We start from the raw sequence: 24,370 nt of genomic DNA on the forward strand, positions 1-24,370 counted from the left end.
CCTTTGTAATATATAGATTCAAGACTGTGCTAATAATTATATTGCTCACAACTCTGTGTTCAAATGAGGATCTTAGAGAAAGTTACTTTAAAAAAATGACAAATCTTACCATGGGACAGAGTATATTTATAATGTACTTGCTACAATAAATGTCAAAGAGATGTTCAGACACTCCTGTTACATAATTGCTGTTTAAAGAAGTATAATTGAAATGTAAGCATACCTCACATGAAATAAAAGGAAAGTTACTGATTTACACCAGTGTAAAGAAAGACTTGTACTTTTAAAGAAAATACTAGATTGTATTTTGTCCAAGGAATATTCCCTTCAGAATAAAATGAAAACTAGTCATAAAATGACACATCAATATTTGTGTTTTCAACACATTTTTGTAATTTCTAGATTTCCTCCTTTTTTTTCAAAAAAACTAAAATTATTCAAAGAAAAAATTTAAACCCAAAAACCCCTCAAAAAATCAAAAATCTTATAAAAGTGTTAGTTTTTATTAGCAAGAGCTAGTACCTAGAAAGAGGTGTAAAAGGTTTAAGTCTGTGTCTACCCGTCTGCATAGGAAATATTGCTATGTAAAAGTCTTCACAATAAATTAAAGGTGATTCTCAAAGGAAGTCTTGTGAGCCACACAGTTTTATGTTATTTACAAAAATACTTATCTGAATTTCTAATTTGCCTTGGCAGCAGTAGATTGTACAGGAAAACAGAAATCCTGGAGGGAGAATTGAAATCGGATAATTCTGAAAAGGCTAAATCCTGTCAGATACTGAGCTTTTATACAAATAGGAAATTAATTCTAGGATTTATGAATCCTAGTCACAGAATATTTTAGGTGGTTTGGGACCCCTGGAAGTTATTTAGTACAATGCCCCACTTAAAGCAGAGCCAGCTTCCAAGTCTGATGCCGTTTGATGTTAGATCACATTACTCAAGACATTGTCCAGATGAGTTATGAATGTGTCCAAAGATTCCCACAGCTGTGGACACCCTTTTTCAAGTTTGAGTGTTTGTGAATTTCATTTTCCTAATACTCAGTAACTGAATACTTCAATATTTTTTTTTTTTTAACTGTGCTATTCTAATCCCTCACTCATTGAGGTTGCTAAATTTTTACTTCTGTCTTAAAAAAGTTCAGATTTGGACCAACACAGAACATGATATTTGCACTGAAAATAGTGTCACTTAAGGGGTGTTAACACTGTAATTCCCTGCAGCCATTCATCAGAACTTCTGTTTACACAGAGCACAGTCTTCAGTGGTTAATTCCACAATGGCTATTTAACAAATCAGTTTTGCCAAACTGGTGCAGTTAGCCACAGAAAAGCCTCTACACATATGGAGCTCCAGTTAGAGCTCGGGTAAACATTGTACCTCAGTCTTCCTTTCAATACTGTATTCTGCTCCTGCTGTTGTGTTTTATAGGCTAGTGTGAATGAAGGAGAGAGAAATGTAAATCTGTCTTCTCTTTTTCAAAATCCTTTGTGGTAATATTGTCTTGCAGTACATCCTGTGACTAATGTTCATGCTGCAGAAGTTGTAGTTCTTCCATCCGTTTCCAGATAGAAATGTTTCTAATTGAGTATGCAGGGACTTTTAAAATTTTCTTTGTTCTTATCTTGTAGAATCAGTTGTTAAAAATGCTGTAAAAATTAATGTAAGAAATGAGCTTCATGAAAGTTTTGGAAATTGGCAACACATACCTTGAACATAATCGTAGTATAGTTGTCGGAAGAGACCTCTGGAGATCATCTAGTCCACCTCCCTGCTCAAAGTAGTGTCAGTTAGAGCAATATATTCAGAGTCTTGTCCTGAACTCAGGATTTTGAATCCTTGTGGATGGAGACTGCACCATCTGTGTGGGCAACTCATTCCAATATTTGAATACTCTGATACAGAAGAATTTGTGGGTGTTTTAAGGTTTAAGTTGAATTTCCTGTGTATTGAATTTGTTCCCATTGTTTTGCATCCTATCACTGGGCACCACTGGGAAGAATCTTTCTCTGTCTTCTTTACTGTCTCACATCAGAGTTTATACATGTCAAATAAGGCCCCCAAGCTTTCTCTTCTGAAGATTAAAGATCCCTGTTGTCTAAGCTTCTGCACAAATTCTGTGATGAACTCACTGCTGCCTGTCTGTGAGATTCTTGTATTGAATAGAGAACAATCATGTGTCTTGAGCTGCTGGTGATGCTCTTGAGTGCAGCCCAGGATACTGTCAGCTACCCTTCCCACAAGAATGCATTGTTGGCTCTGGGTCAGTTTTGTGTCCACTGGGACCTCCAGGTCCTTTCCTGCCAAGATGTTTCCCCGTTGGCTTGCCCCCAGCCTCTACTGGTGCATGGGCCTGTTCTGCTGCAGCTACAGAACTTGCATTTCCTGCTGCTGGTCTTCCTAAGATCTCTGTTGGTTTGTTTCTCCAGCCTGTTGAGTGACCATAGTATTCTGGTCTGTCAGCCCCTGCTCCTGGTTTTGTGTCATCTGCATACTGAGACATGGCATTCTGATGGCACTCTGTCCCATCACCCAGGCCATTAAAGAAAACTTTATTGCCCTCTGTAAGGTAAACCACCTGTGGCTGGCTTCCTTGCCACTAATCACAACCTTTTAGGCACAATAGTTCACTCAGTTTTCAGTCCACATCACTTTCTGTTTGTCCAGCTTGTACTTCATCAATTTATTTATGGAGATAAGATGGCAGACAGTGTCAACCGTCTTGCTAAAATAAGCTAAACAACTTTCATCATCTCAACCAGTCATCATGACGTCAAGTTGGCTGGTCAGGATTGATTTCACCTTCGCAAATCCTGGCTGACTACTTGCAGGCATGTTTTTGTCCTTCCTATGTTTGTAAATGGTTGCTAGGAGGATTTGCTTCTGTCTCAAGACATCACAAATATTATGTGGAGTTCATTTTACTATGGCAGAAGAAACAAGTAAAAGCAAATCCAGGGGCTAGAGGGAGAAGGCTTAGTGCTGTGCTTGTGCTTTAGAAGTGTTTGAAAAGTGCTTTGCAATGGGTCCTGCATTTAGACCAGGTCTGGGACCCCCTGGCCAGCAGCAAGCAGCTGCTGTCACGGAGGAAGGAAATATTAGGACTGCTGGGGCCCAAGAACTTCCCTCCCTGCAGAAGGATTCCCAGCATTGCTAAGTCACTGGATCTCCTGTAGGATGAACTCAGAAGATGAGTCCTGAAGTTTTATATTTAAATGGTATGTGGATTTTGCTAGCACAAAAGAGGCTGAGCTAAATTGCTTCTAAGTATAGGGCTCTGTTGTGTTCTTCTATAGTTAGCACTGTTAATAAAGGAATAGTGCCTTCATAACACTGAGCTTACTATGACTCTGAAGAAAAGATTTAGCATTTATTTTAATTTGTTTATTAGTACAAAAATGTGTACATCTGAGCATTTAGCAATAATTCTCTGTAATTCTGAAGTCTTCTGAATTTAAAGAAAATCTATGGTGCAGCTAATTTGGTAGAAATAGAAGAAAAATCTGCAGTTGGAAAATTACAGTGTGTAGGTGTTGAAATGCCTCCTGCTTCACATTCTTAATTGGCAGTAAGCCAGAAACTAAGAATTTCTGGTTTAAAGGGAAATGCTTCCCTTTTCTTTACATTTTGATGGATAAAAGTAGCATTTTGTTTGCATTTTTTTAGCACTTAGGGTTTCTTTCATCTTGATACAAAATGAATAAAATTTTAATTAAATAGCTTCTCCAAGTTACCTTGGCTTTTTGCATTACTACTGGATAACACAAAGATATGTATGCCTTGCCAAAGGAAAAGGATGTGTTGATGTTTAGTTTTAGTTTTAATTTTGGCATCCAGACCCTTTTGCTTTCTGATTCTATTCTGGGAGTTGATCCAGTTGAGTAATTTTTATTTTCACCTCATACTTTTTTTCATTGCTGCCTACCATTTCCTTCCCATCCTGCTTTTGTTTTGTTACCTTTTTCAATTGTGGGATACCATTGAGAGAGACAGAATGAGGAGAAAGGTACAAGATCTGTAATTTAACCAAGTTTTTATATCCATTTTTAATCATGTTTGTGTGCATATGACTATATGTCTGTCTGCTTTCCCTACAAAAGGAAATAATGGTAGATTTCTGTTAAAATGTTGTATATTGTGTGTTGTTTTCATCTTGTACAAGTTTACATCTTGTGTGTATATCTTCTATTTGCCCACTTCCTATGGTTTATCCCTTGTGTTGCTGTAAGGCAAAAGATTCCATGAAACCAATGCCTTGGTCATTTGGTTTGAAAAGATCTTTCAAAAGTTTCATATTTTTATGCAAAGCTACACTAAAAATTAAAGCATTCCATGTAGGAAATGATATATAATAGCTTGACAGGATGATATTTTAAAATGTGGTCTTCTACCGCATATTATATAAAAAAAAATAATGCCTCTCTTTGCTTGCATGAAAAGCCTGAATAGTATATGTTTAATTTTCTTGGTTTTGTTTTTTTAATGAAAGTCGTGAACTTGTAATCATCACAGTGAGTAATGTATTGTATATTTATGTTTTTGTAAGTTCTGGCCAGGATATCCAAGGAACAAGTGTGGTGGCAAATCTTCCAGTCCTTATGAGACAGAATCCTGCAGAAACACTTCGTCGGGTTTTACCAAAAATCAGGGTAAGTTTTGCGTATTGAGGTTTGGATGTATCTATTTCTGACAGTTTAAGTATTTTAACAAAGGAATAAAAAATCCCACTTTTATTGCAAGCTCAGTCTCTAGGAGGTGTATATCCAGTAGGTCTTCCACATTAATCCACTGAATTTAAGAAGTATTACAGGTATGGTTTTTAAAAAATTGTTACAACAGGGGGAAAAAGAAAGTAGAATTAATACTACTTAAGTGTTCTTAAGATTTTACCAGTGTTTTGACAGCTTTTTGAAAATTCTTTCTGAGGACTATCCAGGCATAATGGTTGATTCTGATGTTCTCAATCGCCTTTCATCCAAACATTAAGGTCTTGATGGTGCTGTCCAGAAGAGCATAGTTTCCTTTTAGCTGTCTATGCAATTTCACATTCTGCCCTCCACATTTTTAGTAAGTCGCTGCTAGTTGTGATAAATGCATGCTGACCATGTAATTTTATACAGTAATTTTATATAGAGATATGTTTTTATAAAAGATATTTGAGTTGTTTAACCTGGAGAAGAGAAGGCTCTGGGTACACCTTATTTTGACTTTTCAGTTCTTAAAAGGGGCTTATAAAAAGATAAGGACAAACTTCTCGGCAGTGCTTTTTCAGATATGACAAGGAGCAATGGGGTTAAACTAAAGAGGTAGAGATTCAGACTAGATGTAAGGAGGAAGTTTTTTAACATGAGGATGGTAAAGCACTGGAACAGATTTCCCAGAGAAGTTATGGATGCTCTATCCCTGGAAATGTTCAAAGTCAGACTGGATGGGACTCTGAGCAACCTGGTCTAGTGGAAGGTGTCCCTGCTGTTTGCTGTGGGGGAGGACTAGCTGACTTTTAAGGGTCCCTTCCAACCCAAACCATTCTATGATTCTGTGATTGTGGAGAAGATACCTGTCTCTGTATTTCCACTCTGTCCCAGATAATGAACCCTTGCCCACAAGAAGTGTACAAGTTCATTTAAAGTGTGGTTTAAGGAGCAGCATTGGCCAAATAAGAACAAACTAAATTGCAAATGCAAAACTTAAAATGCTAAAGACCCCTAAGACCCCTGCAGAAGAAGAGGGTTGGAGAGGTCCTTATCAATGTATACAAATACCTAACAAAGCAAAGACAGAGACAGGCTCTCTGCAGTGGTATCCAGTGACAGAACTGCAACTCTTGTTGGAGTGTGCGCAAACAGAAACACAGGAGGTTTCTTCTGAACATCAGGAATAATTTTTTCACTGTGAGGGTGACTGAGAAGTGGCACAAGTTGCTTAGGGATGTTATTGTCTTCCTCCTTGGAGGTATTGAAAAGCAGTCTGGGCATGTCTTAGCTGTAACATGCCCTGCTTGAGCAGGGGGATTGGAGAAAATGCCCTCCAGAAGACCCTTCCAGCCTCAAGCATTCTGTGAATATCAGACATCACCTCTCAACTTCATGTTATCTCCTGAAACATCTGTGATCTCAGGAGACTTCTGTTCCTTAAGAGGAGCTGTTCCTACTTTTGTCTGATTATTTAGATCCAGCAAATATCAAGTCAAGAAATAGCTCTCCTCAGGACTAAGGATTGGTGTAGACTGACAGATTGTTTAGAAAATGGTAAACTGCTTCTGGTTGCATTCTGTGCTGTAAGATACAGGCCAATAGACATTTTGCTTAAATATGTGTAAGTGTAAAAGTGCTTTGAGAAAAACGACTTGAAATTTCAAAGTAATTGGTAACCCTTCAACTTGCACCAAATATCTGCAGTTACAATGACATTATTCTGACATATGTAATGCAGTCTTTCTAAACCAATCTACTGGCTTCAAGAAAAGTTGGTTTGTTTTTTTATGCTTTACCATACATCAATCTATTTTTGCCTCTGGTTTTCTACTTTGAGAGCAGAATTCTTCCTGAAATTAAGGGGGAATAAGAAACAATGTGGATTTTCTACCGTTATTTTTCAAGCTGTAGAGAAGTGCTGGTCTTGGCCTGTCCTCAATAAAAAGTCTAGTATGGGAATACAGTTTTTGATTCTAGTTTTTAGTTGGTTTTTTTTTATATAGGGATGAAGAAAATATTTGAAAGTATGATCATTTGCATGAATAGGGCCTAGAGCCTGGAAAGTATTTGTACAGTGGGATCTGGATCTCAGTGTGATCTTTGATCAGGCTGTACTTAGTTACTTTGTAAAAGTATCTTCCTGTATATTAAAGACATTCAACTGAAAACAGTGTACGGAGAAAGAAGCATTAGGAACTGAAGACAGAAATATTTGAAATGAAGCAGAGAACTTTAATAATAAATAAAATCAATCTTTGAGCAAATTACTGAGAAAAGTAGTGTGGCTTTCATCTTACAGTGTCATTTAAACCCAAACTGGATGACTTCCTAGATGACAAATTAAATGAAACCTAAGTTAATGGGCTCCCGACAGGGGTATAAAAGTAAAATATAATGAGGTCAGTCTAAATCCAAGCATTCCTTTTAAGTTTAAACTTTATAAACTGAAACTTTGTGGAATGTATATGAATTAAGTTCCTTTCTGTGGGAATGCTCTTATAAAGACAGTTCTTCAATGGTGTTCTGTTATCTAGTGTTAATGGTGTTACTAGTTATCTAGTAGTAGAAGTGATGTTTTACCCATGTGCACTGCACTTTTAACTGCAAAACAGCATTTGACATCATAAACTTGACCTATTTTTTTTCTTAACCTTGTTTTTATTGAAGGAATCATCTTGACCATTAATTGGAAACTTTTATAGTCTGTAAAGGCATAATTGAACTCAGCTGTGATTAGAGTCTTGCAGATGTAATCTTCCATTGCAGGGAAATAAACTGATTTAAATTATTGCACTTGGTTCTACTTCTTTAGGTTGGGAATAATAATTTGTGAAATCAAATTGGCACATGAAAAATGAGTTATGTAGTAGTTTCAGAAGGCTGTTCGTTTGAAAGTATTGTCACCATACAATTGCATAAAGAAACCAGTGTACTTATTTAGCATACTTGCGGACACCCAAAGCAAAATTAATGTTTTTATTAGAGCTGAGGGTAAAGCAGATAAAGAAAGAAATAAATGCAAGGAATGTTCAGTCTGAATACCTTGCAAATTTGTATTTCATTTGTGAAAATTTGATAAATCCAGTTACTTCTAGAAGTATAGAAATGGGTGGATGCATATTGCTTATCATTCTGTGAAATCTAATTAAAATAAAATTATATCAAAGACACTATAACATAAGTGTTTTAGGTCTGAGATTAATAAAATCAATACATCAATAAATGTGACATATTGAATTAAGTGTCAGTACTTCGGTTATGCTGTTTAAACAAGCATACAGTATATCATTTAGATGTTAATGTAATGAGATTAGGAAGTTGTATTTTTTTAATTCTGCCATTAAAATGAAATTGCATCCTTGTATGTGTTCTTCTGCATAGAGAACTCCACTCTGGATTTCTGCATGCACCTCCTCATGAACCTTGGAAGTCATTGAAATGCAGATTTAGGGAAAGCTTAGACATTCTTACAAGCATTTCTCTTTGTCCACAAAATAGCTTTTTTCAAATGATGTTAATTGTATTTTTCCTGCTTTCCATCTTTGGGCTCTGCAACTTAAAGTGATGGAGGGAGATTGCAGGTGTCTATCTGAATGACTAATAAGACATTTTTCCAAATGCTGTGATTGCAGCAAACTATGCTTATTCTTGTTGTTGTATATACATCAAGCTTTATTCAGTGTTGTCTGATTAGTTCCAAACTCATTTTCATACTTACTTATTTTCCTAATTTATCAGCCTCCTCTTGAAACCTTTTCTTTTCCATAGCTGATTTTATAGTTTAAGAAAAGCTGGGATGATTTTCATCCTTCCTTATACCTAACATTAATGTTAAGATCCATTCTCATTGTATCCTTGAGCTTCTGTATTCTCCATTATTTCTGTGTCTTTTAATCTTAAATGAAAATTTCTATCATACCAATCCAATTACTTAAATGATTTGACTATGTCAAATGCATGCAGCATTCTTTCAAGAGAATTCTGTTGTTGCAGGACAAAATGTGCATTTAAACTAGAGGTGAATTTTCTTTTTTCCAATTAATAGAATAAACCAGGCTTTCTAATTTTAAGTTTTGATGCCTGAGTTGAACTTGTAGACATTAGAATAGTTAAGTACATGCTAATACCCTTAAATTCCATTAAATACGCTTGTCTGAATAAGACAGGGAGAGGTTTTTTAGTCTGGAGTAAAAATTTGTGGAGTATCCATGTATAGAAAAATACATTACTTTCTAAATAAATAAATTTATATTAAGTAAATTTAAGGTACTCAGCTTGGATTGTATGAAAATGGAAAGAGGAGACCCATACATTTCCAAATGCAGAACTGTACAGTTCTGAGTGTAAACATCAGTTCAGGCAGGTGTGTAAGCAATCTAGAAATTTATATTTCAATGTCTCCCGAGGTCCATGAGGAGGCACATCCAGAGAATGTGTTCTCACACATGACTATCCAGAGTTATGTGGATCAGTGGAGGAGACTATTTGGGAACTTTGTTTGTTGGTAAGTAACCCTGTTTGTATTGCGTACAAAGTGAATATGTACGGAAAACGGAATTCATAGAATCACAGAATTATTTAGGTTGGAAAAGACCTTTAAGTTCATCAAGTTCAACGGTTAACTAGGCATTGCTTCATGATTTTCTGGTCTGTGCTGCTGTGTTAGCATCCAGTGTGTAGATAGTGCTCTTGGTTCTCTTGGTGATGTTTTTTTGAAAAAGTGTAAGCCAGAATTCCTGAAAAGTATGAACAGGTATTCTGATCCAAAAATCTTCAAAATACAAAATTGGTGGGTGTCCTTATTTTTTCTTGGATGTGGCTGTAAGAGCAATAGTGGAACAAGGACAAAGTTTGTGGAAAGAAGGGGGCAGGAGGTTTCATTGGTATTGAAGGCAAATGTTTTGTTGGAAAGCAGCATAGTGCTGTTTCTCTTTTTCATTTCCGGGAGCAAAGACGCAGAGAATCCTTTTAGAAAGAAACATGGTTGTAAAGTGAGACAGGTCTTGAGAGATAAGTTATGGTTCTCCTTGAAGTAAGATAAGCTAATAATTGTACATTTGCGTGTACAAATCGTTTGACATTTGTAGAATGAAAACTTCTTGGTTTTTACTAAGTCAAAAATTTCTCAGATGTTCTCTACAAGCTATTTTCTCAGCAAAATTCCTCTGATATGCAATGCTTAGAGTCATAGAAATGTTAAATTTGGAAAAGCCCTAAGATTATCGAGTCCAATTGTTTACCCAGCACCACCATTTCCATCATGTCTCTGAGTTCCATATCCACATGCCTTTTGAACACTTCCAGGAAAGGTGGTTCTACCACGTCCCTGGCAGCCTGTTCCAATGCCTGACCACCTTTTCAGTGAGGAAAGCAACTCTGCACCCACTCTGTCCCCAGCCTTTAGCACTGCATGGGGTTTGTGTCCCCCAGGTGGAGCACCCAGAACTTGCCTTTGTTGAACCTCAGACCATTGGCCTTGGCCTTGATCTTAATTAAGATATTAAACAGGACTGGCCCCAGCACTGAGCCCTGGGGATCCCCACTAGAGGCTGGCTGCCAGCTGGATGTAATTCCATTCACCAACACTCGGGACCCGGCACTGCAGCCAGTTTGTAACCCAGTGAAGAGTCCAGTCCATAAGCAACCTTGCACTTAGGTGCAAAATTTATTTTTTTTTTTAATCTTATTCAGGCTTATTTTTATTTTCAGTTAAAAGTCCAGCTTATTTTGTGATTTTTGGCGAGTGATCTGAGAAAACATTGTTCATATCACTCAAAAAAAGAAACAGAAACACATACAGAAAGTGCTAAGTAGAAAATATGGGCTTTAGACTCCTATTGAATTTGCCATCATTCTTAAAATGAGTGTAATGCATTAGTAGTAGAAAAATAAACTCATTTTATTTTCTCACAAAATAGAAAGACACACTTAGAAAAGTAAACAAGTGGAATATTCACTTAGTTGATATTTACAATTACTAATACTTACAATGAATGCTGTGTCAAAGATTGCGTCTTGCAAGGTCTGTGCATAAATCTGAAATTTAAAATTTAAATTGCCCATTTCTAAATTAAAAAAATAGTAATATTTAATTTCATTTCAACATATTAACTTTGTTTAAATTTGAATAGATGATTTTAAAGACAACCCAGTTAATTCTCGTGTGTCAGAGCTCAGAAGTACTAAATGTTTAGTTAGCTAAATAAATATTCTAGTGTATTTTGCTTTATTCTTAAGACTATGTATGTACTTTTCATTTGCATTCCATTCTAGTCAAGGGGTGAAATTTAAATTGCCTTCTGCTATTTTAGTATCTCTTACTGAATGAATGAATGAAATACTTCTTTTTAATTTGTGTGCATAAACAGCAGAAGTGCAATTGTTGGCTTGTGTGTTTCTACCTCTCATTTTGCAAAGCAGGAAAATGCACGCATTGCCTTGATGAAACTTAAAGTCACAAAAAATATTATAAGTAACTTTTTTTTTCTTAGAAGATTCATTGTATATTATGATGCATCAAGAAAATATAATGTCTCCAATAAATTGACATAAAAAAAATAAATTGCTAAGAGAAAATAATTTTACAGCAAATTTTGTAGTTTACCCAGGTTGTTGCATATTAATTCTAAGTGAATGCAAAAATTTGGATGTTGTTTCAGAACGTTTCTGCCTCGCTCTCTAAATTGTTATAATTTATAATTATACAGGAGGTTCTGCATGTTGCAGGAGTGGAAATGCAGTTAACAGCTGCTGTTTCTTTTTTGACTGTTCTGCAAGAGGAGTCGGTGTCCATTCATACGTACTCCCACTCCTTCCTACACATCATTCTCCAGAACCTGGAACACAGAGATGCAGGTCAGGGCTGTACAGCTACTCTGATGGCTGATGACCTCTACATGTTTTGTTTCCTTACTGGCCTCACAATACAGTGTCAACAGTGAGTGAAATCACTGTGACTTTGTATCTAGACTTGCATGAATTAAAAGATTTTTGCATGATGACCACTTTCATATTAATATTTAAATGTAATTCTGATTGAAGCAAAAAAAACCTCTCACTTTGCTTGAAGAATTAAATTCCAAAGTTGTTTCTGAGTCTGAGCTTCTCCTGAAGTACCAACATTTTGTGGCTGAGAAAATGGAGGGAGGATGGTTGAGATTTCTTCTGTGTTGATTATTTTTTTTGTAATTTCTTTGACAGTAATTTTAGAATGCAAAGGAAAAAAAAAGGGCTGTTGTGCAACTCAAAAGTTTCAGTGGGCATAAGAAAAGAATATGCTTCTAAGTGAGGGGAATTAGCTTTATAAAGCAATCAGACTAGTTATTAATTTTATATAGAAATTAGAAATGGAAAAGAAATGGGGGCAGACTTTGCTTCTTATCTATCCTGCTTCTTACCTATCCTACTTCTTACTCTGAAGTCTTGAATGTTAATATAGTGGCTTTCAGGTACATAGCTCTTTGAAGACGTGTAAAAAGAGCAAATTCTGTGTATGAATTTTTTTCTGAGCAAAAACTGGTGTATGTTTTGGTTTAGTTGTTGTATGTACAATATGAGACATCACATGTAACTCATTTCTTTTAAATAGGTGTCAGCAATGCATGGTTAGAAACTCTTCTTGCTGTAATAGAAGCTTTACCAAAAGAAACTATCAGACATGAGGTAATTCTAATCTCTCATGCTAACAAAAAAAAAAAAAAATTAAGATTTTAAGATTGTATTTCCCTGCAAGTTTTATTCACCTCAGTCAGATTTGTGGCAATTTCACTGTACCTGTGAAGATGGTAATGGTTGTGGAACACACTCTAAGAGACGAATGGGTGAAAAAGTGAGACAGGAAAGTCACCCTAAAAAAAGAAGTTTTCTTCAGCAAATAAAGCCAGCACTTACTTATATTCCACTGTAACACTTCCACTGCACTTTGTATTCTCAGTAACATCTTTTCCTGCATCCTGTTTTGGTTTACAGCATAGTATCTCACTCTGTGTCTTCATGAAGAAATGACATTTTGTTTACTATTGGACTAAAATTCCAGTATCTGCTAAATGGAACTGAATGCTGGAGATCCATTCCTTAGTGTATTTCAGTAGTTTTTGGTATAGCAAAACTCTAATGCACTGCAAACACTTAATTTTTCGCTGTGTAGCTCAAGAAAGAAAAAGAAAATCTGTCACCAAGTTATAATGCCAATCCCCTTTAGTCAACTAATTTATTTTTAGTGTTGTAGTATATATATTTATATATATTTTTAGTATATAGTATACATATATAATTTTAAGTATTCATATTTTGTTAAGTTTAAAAGCTTTGCAGCAGATATACTGTGTTTATAACAATGTGGAGATTTAAATGACTGTTTGCGTAGTATAAAAATTCTCTTTAAAATAATGACTAGAATCCAGAACCGTTTAAAAAATCAGATTCTAAAGGGTAAAAAGTTAGGTTGGAAGAAGCACAGAGAAATTATTCTAGTCACCTCCAAAATCTAATTGCAGGGTAATTTTAAAGATGTCATTTAAACAAAATCGACTATTAATGTGCATAGGCACCATTATTGTTAGTACTGATTAATTCAGTGTAAAGGTTAATGACATTTGGAATATGTTTTTTCTAGATTTTTTCTTTAAGAAGAGGAATACTTTATTTAATGCTCACAATTTTTCTCTTCTTTTTTCTTCTTTTTTTTCCCATGTAGATCCTGAATCCACTTGTTTCCAAAGCACAGCTTTCTCAAACACTTCAGTCCCGCTTAGTTAGTTGTAAAATCATGGGAAAAGTAGCTAACAAATTTGAAGCTCATATGTAAGTAGAGTGTCAATATATTTACATTCCACAGTGTAAACCAGTATTTCTTTGTTAGTGGACAAAAATGACTACAAGAAAAGTAGACTTTATTGCAAAAATGAAATGCTTTTTTTCATGCTCATTTTCAATCACAGATCCCTTTCATTATTTAACTAGCATGTTCAGACTTTCTGATGTTCATCATTTCATAACTTGAATTTGTATGTTCTTTCACCAATTTGAATGGATAACATTTTCATGCCCTTCTTCCATATTGTTTTTCTTACGAGAAAATAAGCCACACAGTGGATTTCTCTGAAAACTTACAGGCTCAAAATGCAGCTTCATCTCCTTAGAATTTCTTGTCATAGAAAGAGGAATTCCATTCCTAACTTTTTATTATGTGACCAAATTTAGCATGTAGGTCTTGTTTTTTTCCTATCCCTAATGAAAATGTAGATATATCAGGAACTACTGCTGTTCCCTGATATTACCCAGCCCTTAGATTCGGTCTCTGTGAGTCGGGACAGAAGAGGGTGCAATGATGAAAGTAAATTTGACTCACTCATCTGCCCAAAGCTGTTGGTGTGGTACATTCCTTGGTCAGTTTACCCTGGTTTATGGTAGTAGGACCACTCCAACAAATGTGTTTGCTCTCTGGGCAATCCGACAGCATGACTTGGAATTACGATAGAAATCCACTGTGGGCCACTAAATTCCCAGATTGTCTAGCTGAGGAAGTCCACTCTACGAATGATTTTGATCTGCCCCAGAATGTAAGAATGCAGCATAACAGGACAATATGATTAGACATTTAGGAATACATTTCTTTAGATTATGGGTTTTTTTTCTTCAATAAAAAAGAACTAGAAACACCCAAAAGGAAACTAAATCTTCATTTGCTGTTTAGACTGTACTTGTTGACATTCAAAAGTTAATGGAAATTGTAGAATAGTATTTTTTGACAATGTTACCAAACCTTTATATTCCAAATCTCTAGGTCTGTCAGAATAGCAGTTGCATTTATTTATTTGAAGTTACACTCTCATGGACATACGTGACTTTAGGGATTACTTGGAATCTTATGTGAAAATACAGTAGTGTTAATTAGTAATAATTAATAATAATTAATAATTACTAATTATTAGTAATAATCAACACACATCTTTTGTGGTGTTTCTTCAACGATTCCTTGCTGTTCAGAAGCAGGAATCCCCTCATTTCAGTAAACAGGTCTTAGCAGCTTTTCTGCACAGCCACTACGTTTTAAGAAGATAACTCAGAATTTTCTGAGACATCTTGTTCTTCTGGTAGAGACCTCTGAGTGCAGTTCAGAGGCCTGAAAAGAGAGGTTTAGAATGTGGCAGAATGAATAAAATTCAGGATGCACTCTCATTCCCCTTTGAGAAGGGCTTCTGGTACAGGCCCAGAAGACAGATCTATCCTCAGGAGTAGGCAATATATAAGCATATCTTCACATTCTTCTACAGAATGGCACAGTTTTTCCTCATAAAATTTATATTATAATAAAAAATTTTATTTGATGTTACTCCCAGGTTATTTTATATTCTGTCCTTGTCATGGAACATTAGTTTTTCTACCCTCTGTTCCAGTGTTCCAAGTTTAAAAGTTTTTTATTTTTATTTTTTAATTTTTTTTTATGTAGCCCCTAATTTAGTATATTCTAAAATGCCGAACTTCCAACACTGTACAATTTTTTGAAACTTGAAGCTAAATTTTTCTGTAAGAAGTAAATTAATTTTCACTGGAATGAATGCAAGCTGGCTTGCAAATTTGCTTGTCATTGCCTGCATATTATTTATCTGATTTTTGCAGTAACATAAGAATTTTTATAGAGATATTTTATGAATACTTATGACAGAACCTTGGGAAGTGAAAGGAAACACAATGGCTGATTCTGTCAAGTTGTAATATGTGTTTTTACTGAAATAACATATTTCAAAATTTCAAAATTTTTATGTTGTATCTGCCTTTGATTTACATGAATACTTGGTCTACTTGCCTGAAGATATTGCAATATTCAAGCTTTTAATCTGAAATTCTTTTTCTCCTTTCTTCCTAATTATGTCTTGGGTGATACCTGCATATCAAAGGTGAAGTATTACAGACATTTAATTGGGATTTTCATTTCCATTTATATAGTGTTTTTATTCTTTCAGTGGCTGTTCAGAAGTTGTACTGAAGATGTTTATTAAATGAGGACAGCATTCTACTACAGTAGCCTACCTACTATTTTTGTAGTTTATAAGAAATTATAGATGAAATATGAGTGAATTGTAATGACAGTAAATATTCCTTTTCCTGTTTCTTTGGAGCACATATTTGCATCCAATGTACAATATTCTTTTCTAATTGCTGATTATCAGAAAAATAATTTACTGTGTGTGATAAATTAGTAATATATGGGATAAACAAGTAATATGTGAGTAAAGTTCAGTACAGCTCAACAGATTTAATATATTCTTGTTCTATATTTTCTTAAAAAAATGTTCATATTTTTAGTATTAAAAGAGAGGTTCTTCCATTGGTAAAATCACTGTGCCAGGATGTGGAATATGAAGTTAGAACTTGCATGTGTCGGCAACTGGAGCATGTAGCTCGAGGAATAGGGTGAGTGGAATTTGCCTGACTGATCTTAAATGCAAAATATTTCTCTAAAATGTTAACCTAAAAGCTCCCTTTAAAATTGCTGAATTCATGCATATTCAATAATGAATTTGAAATGTACAGATGTGATCTTAGTACTTGGCTATTGGAAGTTGTTTCTTTTTCACTTCAAGATTTTTCTTTCTCTTTTATAGTAAAGGAGAGTTATAATATATAGTAAAAGAGAGTAAAGGTTATTGCTGAACCATAAACCCAGCAGTTTTTTTGTAAATAATCTATATCTGTAACTTCTTGAAATTATCTTGATTATCCATTGATGATGGATTACTATCAATAAATAATTTTATTATTTAAAAATTCTGACAGGTATTAGCAGTTTTAATAACTACTGTGCAGTTTTTTGAGAAAGGATGTTAAATGGCTTTTGTAAGCAAATTTCAGCTCAGTATCAACTTTTATTTGAAGCTTGAAGGCCTTCAATATTCACACATAGGATTGAAAAAGTCTGGAACTTTAATAAAAGAAAATGTTAATTACACTCAGGATTGGTCTCAGAATGAACAAATATTTTAAAATTCAGGGTCTCTCTACCTATCATTTTATCAGGGAGGAAAAACAGCAGTAACTTATTTTACAGAATTGAAAAATTATCAAGTAATATTCCTTACCCAGTGCTAGACAGCAGAGAGAGATTAGATCTTATACTAACAAGTTACCATACTGTAAATGAAGTTTTCTTAATTCTGTTTAGTGTCTTTAAAATGAACTAAATTTCACTTATTCTGCCTTGGATTTGAAAGTTTAAAAAAATCATAGGTATTATGCAGTTGCAAATGACAGCATTATTGGGTATTTAGTCCACCTTAGAATAATGGGTTTGATAGGGCTAAATACTTTGTTATAATTTAGCGGTCTGTCCTGTGTATTTTTCTTTGATTCTTTCCTCACCAACTTTTATTTTTAGCATTAATGTATTCGTATCGACTGTTCTCTCTCTGAAGTTTTTTACTCTAATCCCTTCTCAATGCTTTAGATGATTTAATCTCATGAGAAATGGTGAACATGGAGCACTTTCAGTATGGAAACTATTCCAGTGTTTCATGCTGAGGATGAATAGGTAGTAGGTAAATAAGAAAATAACTAAACAGATATGAGCAAATTTTCAGGTAAATATCGAAGGCATAATGTGACAACAGTCCAAATGCATATTTTTACTAGTTAATGTTATTGTCATTAAATAATCTGTCATTTTCTCATAATTTTATTTGAATGTTTAATCATTTACTTGGAGGAATGCTGTTAACACCTCTTGATTTGCTGGTACATATAATAATCTCTGTAAGGTGCAAACAACTTTAATGCTGATTATAAACATTTGAAAGGATTATTGTTTATATTGACTTACAAAAGGGGCAGCTGTTACTGCTTTAGTCTGATCAGAAGGGATATTTTGAGCATTTTTATTTCAGCATCCTGGAGTTATTTAGCACTATATTAGTAGGTCAGTCTGTACCAAAGCAAAAAAGGACAAGTAGAACCCTTTCTTTACTACTTTAAACCAAGGCCAAAAGCCAGTGCTTAGACTAGTTGGGAAATTGCATTTTCTCTGAGCAGTAGCTGTTCTCTGTAAAGAAGGCTTATCTTTGATGTATAAAATTTCCAGACACTTCAATCCAGCATGGCTTATACTTATTAAATTTTGGCTTTGGATCATCATATTGAGCATATTTTAGCATAAGAATTTTTTTAGTGATACAGTGAAATAGCAGGAGTCGTTTGATTTTTTTCAGACTTCATTTTCTCTAATTTATTTTGAGCTATTTTGAGTGCTTTTTTCAAGCAAATGATGAAGTTTTGCATTTAAAATTTGCATATTTCTCTGACAAAGAAGGAAAGTCCTGAGATTGACTGGAAGTTTTTATTTAACTTTATTTTTCTTAGGGCTTTGTCAGTTTTTTCTTCTTGACTACCCAAAAAATACCTAAATGAGTATTTCAAGGAAGAATTCTGTTTTGCGGTGGCAGAATTGTTTCATTGTAAGTTTTCTTTTGACTGCTTGCTTCATGTTGCAGGACAGATCTAACAAAAACCATGGTGCTTCCTGAGTTAGTGGAACTGGCCAGAGATGAGGGCAGCAGTGTACGCCTGGCAGCTTTTGAGACTTTAGTGAATCTGCTCGATATGTTTGATGCAGGTAGGAATTTAAGTTAGGCATAGTAGCCCAATTCTTAGTACTCTAGTGCATCTTATAATTGTATTTAAATGCTTTTTGTTCTGACAGCATTACTCAGGCATTTCAATTCAAATTTCAGATTTTGTTTTGTTCGTTGTTTTGTCCTTTATATTTCCTTGTATTTCATGTCTTGCAGTGCTTTATATGTAGGAAGTTTTAAGGGAGGTGAGCAAGTTGTCCATGAAATCAATTATCATGTTCCAAGTATCTAGTATAATACGCTTAAACGGAATGAGTAAAACACCTGTATAAATTATGGGAATATTGTGTTTTTAGTATTTAATTAATTAATGTAGTGCTATCAGTGCACAGAATACAAAGTGTTAGCTCAACAAAAATGTACTGTACAGGAACTTGGTGATGAATTACTATAATATATGGTTGTATTTAAGCCATATGGAGGAGTGGATAAGGAAAAATAAAAAATAATACAGTTTTGGGGAGAATACTGTAAATAGACTTTTTAGCAGTTAGTGTTTATATCAATAAGTATGGTAGTAGCTTAATTTTCTAATTCTTGAGCCTCTGTACTGATGCTATCAAGTTTGTGCTTCTCTTTGCACCTCTCAGTCTTCACTCCTCCTCCCCACTCCTTGCTGTAACTACTGCTTTGAGTTACTGTAAGAAGCTTAGAGAAAGCAATCAGGGGTTATTTGCAGGTCTTTAAGGAATGTTTCTAGAAATCAGGTTTGCATGAGTTTTGTTTTCATGGCTGAACTAGAAAATGAACACTTTTGAAGGTAGATGAGCCAAAAAGTCATCCTAGAGTTTCTCTCCCACAATATCAAAATATTTCTTCAGCTGAACCTAACTTTGTTCAGCCACAATTATTTGCTGAATCTTGCTGTTCATCTACCAAAACCAAATCATGATCCCTTTAAAACTCAAACATTTTAATACAATGATTTTATTTAAATTAAGTCCAAAAATATAAATTTCTTCAAACACTTGCTCCTTTAATTTATAAGGACGCAGAGTATTTGGATTTGGCTTTAGTTTCTAAATGCTTTAATTTCTTTCCTGTGTCCTTAACTATTTTGTTTCTCTGTGAATTTATTGTATACCAAAAGATTTTGAAACACATCTCAGTAGGTTTAAAAAATTAGTTGCAGCATATCCTGATTTTACTATTTACTGTTGCAGTCATGTTCAGTCTTGATCTCCCTGTATTCCTACTATTGTAGAAAATCTTGTTGTAGGAGTTCTGCAGTATTCTTTCTCTCTGTATTCTTGGTGAGTGGAGAAGGTAGTGACTGTTTATTTATTCTCTGCCTCATCCTTTACTGGGGGATGCCTTTTCACTTACAACAAATAAACAAATGAACATAACAGGGAAGGTACTAAATTTAGTATCATTCTCTCTACCTCTTGTTTTGTACCTTCAGTGAGTGCCTGCCAGAAGTAATCCTGAGAATGTTAAATGAAATTTTTCTCAATTTATTACAGAAGTTCAGTCTCTGTGCTCTTTTTAAAATGTTGACAAATGGCTAACTCTAAAAATGTCTTTTGTTTTTCAGATGATCGGAGTCAAACTGTTCTCCCATTAGTGAAATCATTCTGTGAAAAATCCTTCAAAGCAGATGAATCTATCATAGTTTCTTTATCTTTCCATTTAGGGAAACTGTGTAATGGATTATATGGTATGATTTAATTTCTTTTTACAAAGCTTAAAAATGAGGGAAGATTGGAGAATTTGAACCCCTTGGAAAATACCCAGATTTGAGTTTATCAAATGAAATGGTAGTTAGATTTTGGAAATTTCCTCTTAGGGTGACTATCTATGTATTACTTACTGTTGTTTTTCTTTTGTTTAGACAGGGTCAAAGACGGAAACATGGTGTTTTATCTTTATTGGTTTGACTGATTTATTTGGGTATTCTGAAGCCTGTGATTTGTATGATTGAATTTTTGAAGCTAGAAACCTTTCAAAACATTATGATGTTAACTTTGCTCATTTCTGTGCTTGATCTCCTTTTTAAGGCACAGGGCAGAGTGTGGTCCATAAGGAACTTCAGGGGAGAGAGGAGATCTAATGCCATGTGGATTCCCCAGCTGCAGCTGAGTCCAAATCGATACTCATAATTTTTATACCCATCATTTTTGCTTGAATTTTCACTTGATCACAGCACAGTATTTCTTGATAATTCTGCCCACCATGTTGCCTGTGGAGGAATGGAACAGAATCATGGCTTTACATTATAATTTTTCCCATGACTTTTAAAACCTTTGATCTTTCCTGCAGCTCTTTAAAATGAGTCTTCATGATTATGTTAAAGACTATCAAAGTGACCATTGCTTCACTACAGATTACTTGAAATGGTTGTTCCACGGTGTTAAAATGTTATTTTCAGAAGCAGAGGGCTAGGACAGTCCATCCTGTGTTTATCATGTTTTTCCAGTCTTCTTTTCTCTGCGTTGAATGACTAATTCCTGATCTTTCCATCTGACAAATTAATATTTTTCTTGAATTTTTACACCTTAGGACAGTTGAATCAAGTGAAAGGGTTACTTCACATGTCTTGCCAGATACATTGCTGTTCACAGTTTTCAGTATGAAAAATTGCCTTTTAAAAAAAATCAAGCAGCTACTTAGTCTTTCTCTATCCTGCCCTTGTGCAGGTGATGCAGATCAGGCTAAGCATGGCACCTTACTGCTGTTTAATGGAATTATAGTCTAAAGTTTTAAGACCATATGTCCAGTTACTGAAGATCATTTCAAACTGTCTTCTGAAGAATAAGCAGTCTCTGTCCTTGTTTGATGCTTTCAGAAATCAGTGAAAATACTGAATAGTACCACTAGGATAGAACTTGCTTTCTACAGTTTCCTGTCTTGTCAGTAGTATATGGGTAATTTTCTCTTAGTTGTTTTTCCAAGCAGTTTTTGGAACATTTTTGTAGTTTTTAATTATCATTTCTATTCCCTTGTTGTGAAAGTCACGACCTTTACATCTTTTGTTTCACAGGTCCTGTTATCCCATACTAGAAGGAAATTGAATCAGTTTGACAAGTTTTCCTTTTGCCATGTTGGCTACTGCTATTATTTTTGGGGGAGTGTATGTGTGTCTGTGTTGGTATTTAATAGTAGATTTTTTTATTTCTTTTTTTGTTTCAATTTTTTCAAACATGTGAAAGCAATCTCCCTTACCTAATTATATGGCTTGTCCTTTCCCTCTCCAGCTATTAAATGTCAGTACCACTTCAGCCTTTTTCTATTCTATTATTTGACTTATTTAAGATTTCAACAGCTAGGACTTAAGCATTTTGAATGCTGGAATGAAGCACATCTGACTGCACATTTTGAAAACCTTTTGTTTAAGATCCACTGACCTGTTGCTTCTCTACTTAAAGCTTGAATCTTTGTCAGAGTTATTAATTTTACTCAGCCTGATGATACTAGTGGAATTTGAAAAAGAAAGTAAAATTATTTAGCATTTCAGCCTTCTTCATACACTGATAGCTTTCCTCCCTCGCTGAAATAGAAATTTGAGCCTTTTCTTGATTATTCTCTTATTACTGATGTACTTGTAGTTTTTGATTCTTCTTAGAATCATTAGTTCATTAGAATCACTAGTTACATTCCAGTTTGTTCTGAGTACTTGTGTGTACTGATTATCTGCTAGATTCAATGGGGGTAGGAGGGGGAGGAAGGATAAAATCAAGATATTTGATAGATTTTAAAATAAGATTTGCTTGGGTATATTATTAATGACATTTGTAATGAGGAAAGCTTGTTGTTTTGTTTGGTTTTTTTGGTTTTTTTTCTTTTTTTGAGGCATTTTTACTCCTGAACAGCACTTGCGGTTTTTGGAATTTTATAAGAAACTTTCCACACTGGGTTTACAGCAGGAAAATGGGCATAATGATAATCAACTACATCTGCAAACTCTGGAACAGGAAAAGAAGTATATTTCAGTGAGGAAGAACTGTGCTTACAATTTTCCAGTAAGTAACAGTAATTGAAAGTTTAATATTAATTTGTGTTGTGCATATAGTTCACTGAATAGGACTGTGCAAGTGATAGAGGACTTATTCCCAAATTGTTCATTGTTAGTTAGATTTTAAGTCTTTTCTGCAAAGTTTCAATTAGTGAGGTTGTCCAAAAGAGTTAGCAGGAAATACTGTTCTTTGCAGACCCTCAGAAAATTATCGGCAAATTTTGACTGAAGAAATGTTGGTCTAAGAATTTACCAGTCTTATTCTCTCCTACACATTTTCTCCAAATGTTTAGCACAAAGGATTTGGGAAAAGGTCTGTGAAACAGAGTCTCCAGTTTAAAACCACTTGAATCTACACTTTCACATTCACTGTGTGTCACTTCATTATAGGGAGTTGGAGATTGAAACTGAATACTCAGGTTGATGTTTTACTCATCTTCCTGCCTGAGTACAGAAAGTCTTTTCAATTTTATGTGAGGTCTTTAAATACACCAGTCATATTTCTGTAGATCTACTTTATATTTTGAAATTTGCATTAGTATTCAATGAAAACATGTTTGCACCAAGAGCCAGTAGACAACTATTTTTCCTTCTGCCTTTTAAAGGCAAGCACACTGTATGTAGATAGACATCTATTGATTTATTTGAGCAAAACCAAGGTATGTACAAAGACAGTCATAGTGAAATTCAGATTCCTGCTTTGCTGCTTGCTGAAGTGTTCATTGTTTTTGAAGTACCTATTTTGCAGTTTTTGCTAGAATACAGAAACGTTAACAATATTTATAAATCTGAAGTTTTTTATCTCATAGTTTCAGTCCTTATCTTCAGAAAAACAGCCTGCAGCATGTCTGGAAGATAAATAAATTTGGTTTAGTTCTCAACTCTGGATTTTGTCTGGTGCCTGTGTTTTAACAAGGCTAGCAAAACCTCCACACTTCCTTCTTAAAATAACAATCTGTTCTCTCTGAAGTTCATCTGATAATCTGTGGTAGTGTCATCCTTTAGCTGTGTTGTTAAAAAAGGACTTTATCCTTCCACAGGCCATGATTGTTTTTGTGGATCCAAAGAACTTCCATTTAGAACTTTATTCTATTTTCTTCTGCCTTTGCCATGACCCCGAAGTTTCTGTCAGATATACCATGGCCGTAAGCTTCTTTGAAGTAAGTCTTCTCAAACTCACCTGGATTTATTTTGTTTTGTTTTCTTCTTTAAGTTTACATTTGTGACTGCTCAACCAAAAAATAAAAGACTTGAGAAAATGTATTGAAATTATTTAGTTCGTCAAGGGTGTTCAGTTCCTTCTAACCTCTGTGTACAGCCCATATACACACATCATGTTATTTAAATTGTGTGACATTTGGCTACAAGAGATTACTGCTAGGTCAAATTGTAAGAAGCAAAAGGTGGAAGAAACTTTTGATGATCTAGTACCACAAACATAAACAAATGTTTATGTAACTATAATATTTGAAGTTTTCCAATAGTATTAGAGAACAGACAAATGGGAGAAAGGAAATTCTCCCTTTTCTGCCTGAAAACTCTTAGAACTGTAGTTTGCTGGTGTAAGTAAGGAATGTTTATGTGGAACAAATCTAAATGAAATGCTCAATTTAATATGAAACTTCTTGGAAATTTATGCAGATGTAAGAGCATATGTATTCTTATATTTCCATTCAGCTTATATAAATTCTACTCTGTTATTTTCAAAAATTTAAAAAATGTAGAAATGCATAGGTAATATTAACTATATGGAGTGAATACCAGAAATTAAAATACACTCTCCTGAATATAGAAACCAATATAGGGAAATCTTCAATGTTTTCATATTCTTTCACTGAGAATCTTTGTGTTTCAGTCTTTGAGTTCAGCTTTGATCCATTTTGTTGCTGGGGAAATTGATAAATTAAGCATTTTTTTGAAAATATTTAAATGAATAGTAGAGGGGAAAATGGCTTTATTTCCACCACTGTAAGAAAGATATATGGATTTCCATACGTCTTGTTACGTATTAATGCCTTGTTTTAATGAATGATAGTCCAACCTAATTGTTGAAATTGTAAAATTAGCATCTAATTCTGCATAATATTTTGTTT

At 34.5% G+C, this 24,370-nt stretch overlaps 1 protein-coding gene across 6 annotated transcripts in view; it reads left to right on the forward strand.

The window, feature by feature from the left end:
• The window catches only part of PPP4R4 (protein phosphatase 4 regulatory subunit 4), a 62,257-nt gene that overhangs the window by 18,542 nt on the left and 19,345 nt on the right, over positions 1-24,370 (forward strand). For 4 of the 6 annotated variants that reach the window (XM_005520167.3, XM_088057832.1, XM_088057834.1 and 1 more), the window contains 9 exons: positions 4,550-4,652; positions 11,405-11,552; positions 12,286-12,359; positions 13,393-13,499; positions 16,005-16,112; positions 18,182-18,303; positions 19,860-19,982; positions 22,115-22,284; positions 23,318-23,437. In XM_005520167.3, coding sequence (XP_005520224.2) covers positions 4,550-4,652; positions 11,405-11,552; positions 12,286-12,359; positions 13,393-13,499; positions 16,005-16,112; positions 18,182-18,303; positions 19,860-19,982; positions 22,115-22,284; positions 23,318-23,437 — 1,075 coding nt within the window. Of the gene's footprint in view, positions 1-4,549; positions 4,653-9,104; positions 9,202-11,404; positions 11,553-12,285; positions 12,360-13,392; positions 13,500-16,004; positions 16,113-18,181; positions 18,304-19,859; positions 19,983-22,114; positions 22,285-23,317; positions 23,438-24,370 lie in introns of those variants that run through there. The other 2 variants (XM_088057836.1, XM_088057833.1) reach the window with 2 other exon arrangements.

The sequence above is a fragment of the Pseudopodoces humilis genome, chromosome 7, assembly GCF_049639895.1.
Source record: "Pseudopodoces humilis isolate 2021_Gansu_Grassland_sample_001 chromosome 7, ASM4963989v1, whole genome shotgun sequence".
Taxonomy (NCBI): Eukaryota; Metazoa; Chordata; class Aves; order Passeriformes; family Paridae; genus Pseudopodoces; species Pseudopodoces humilis.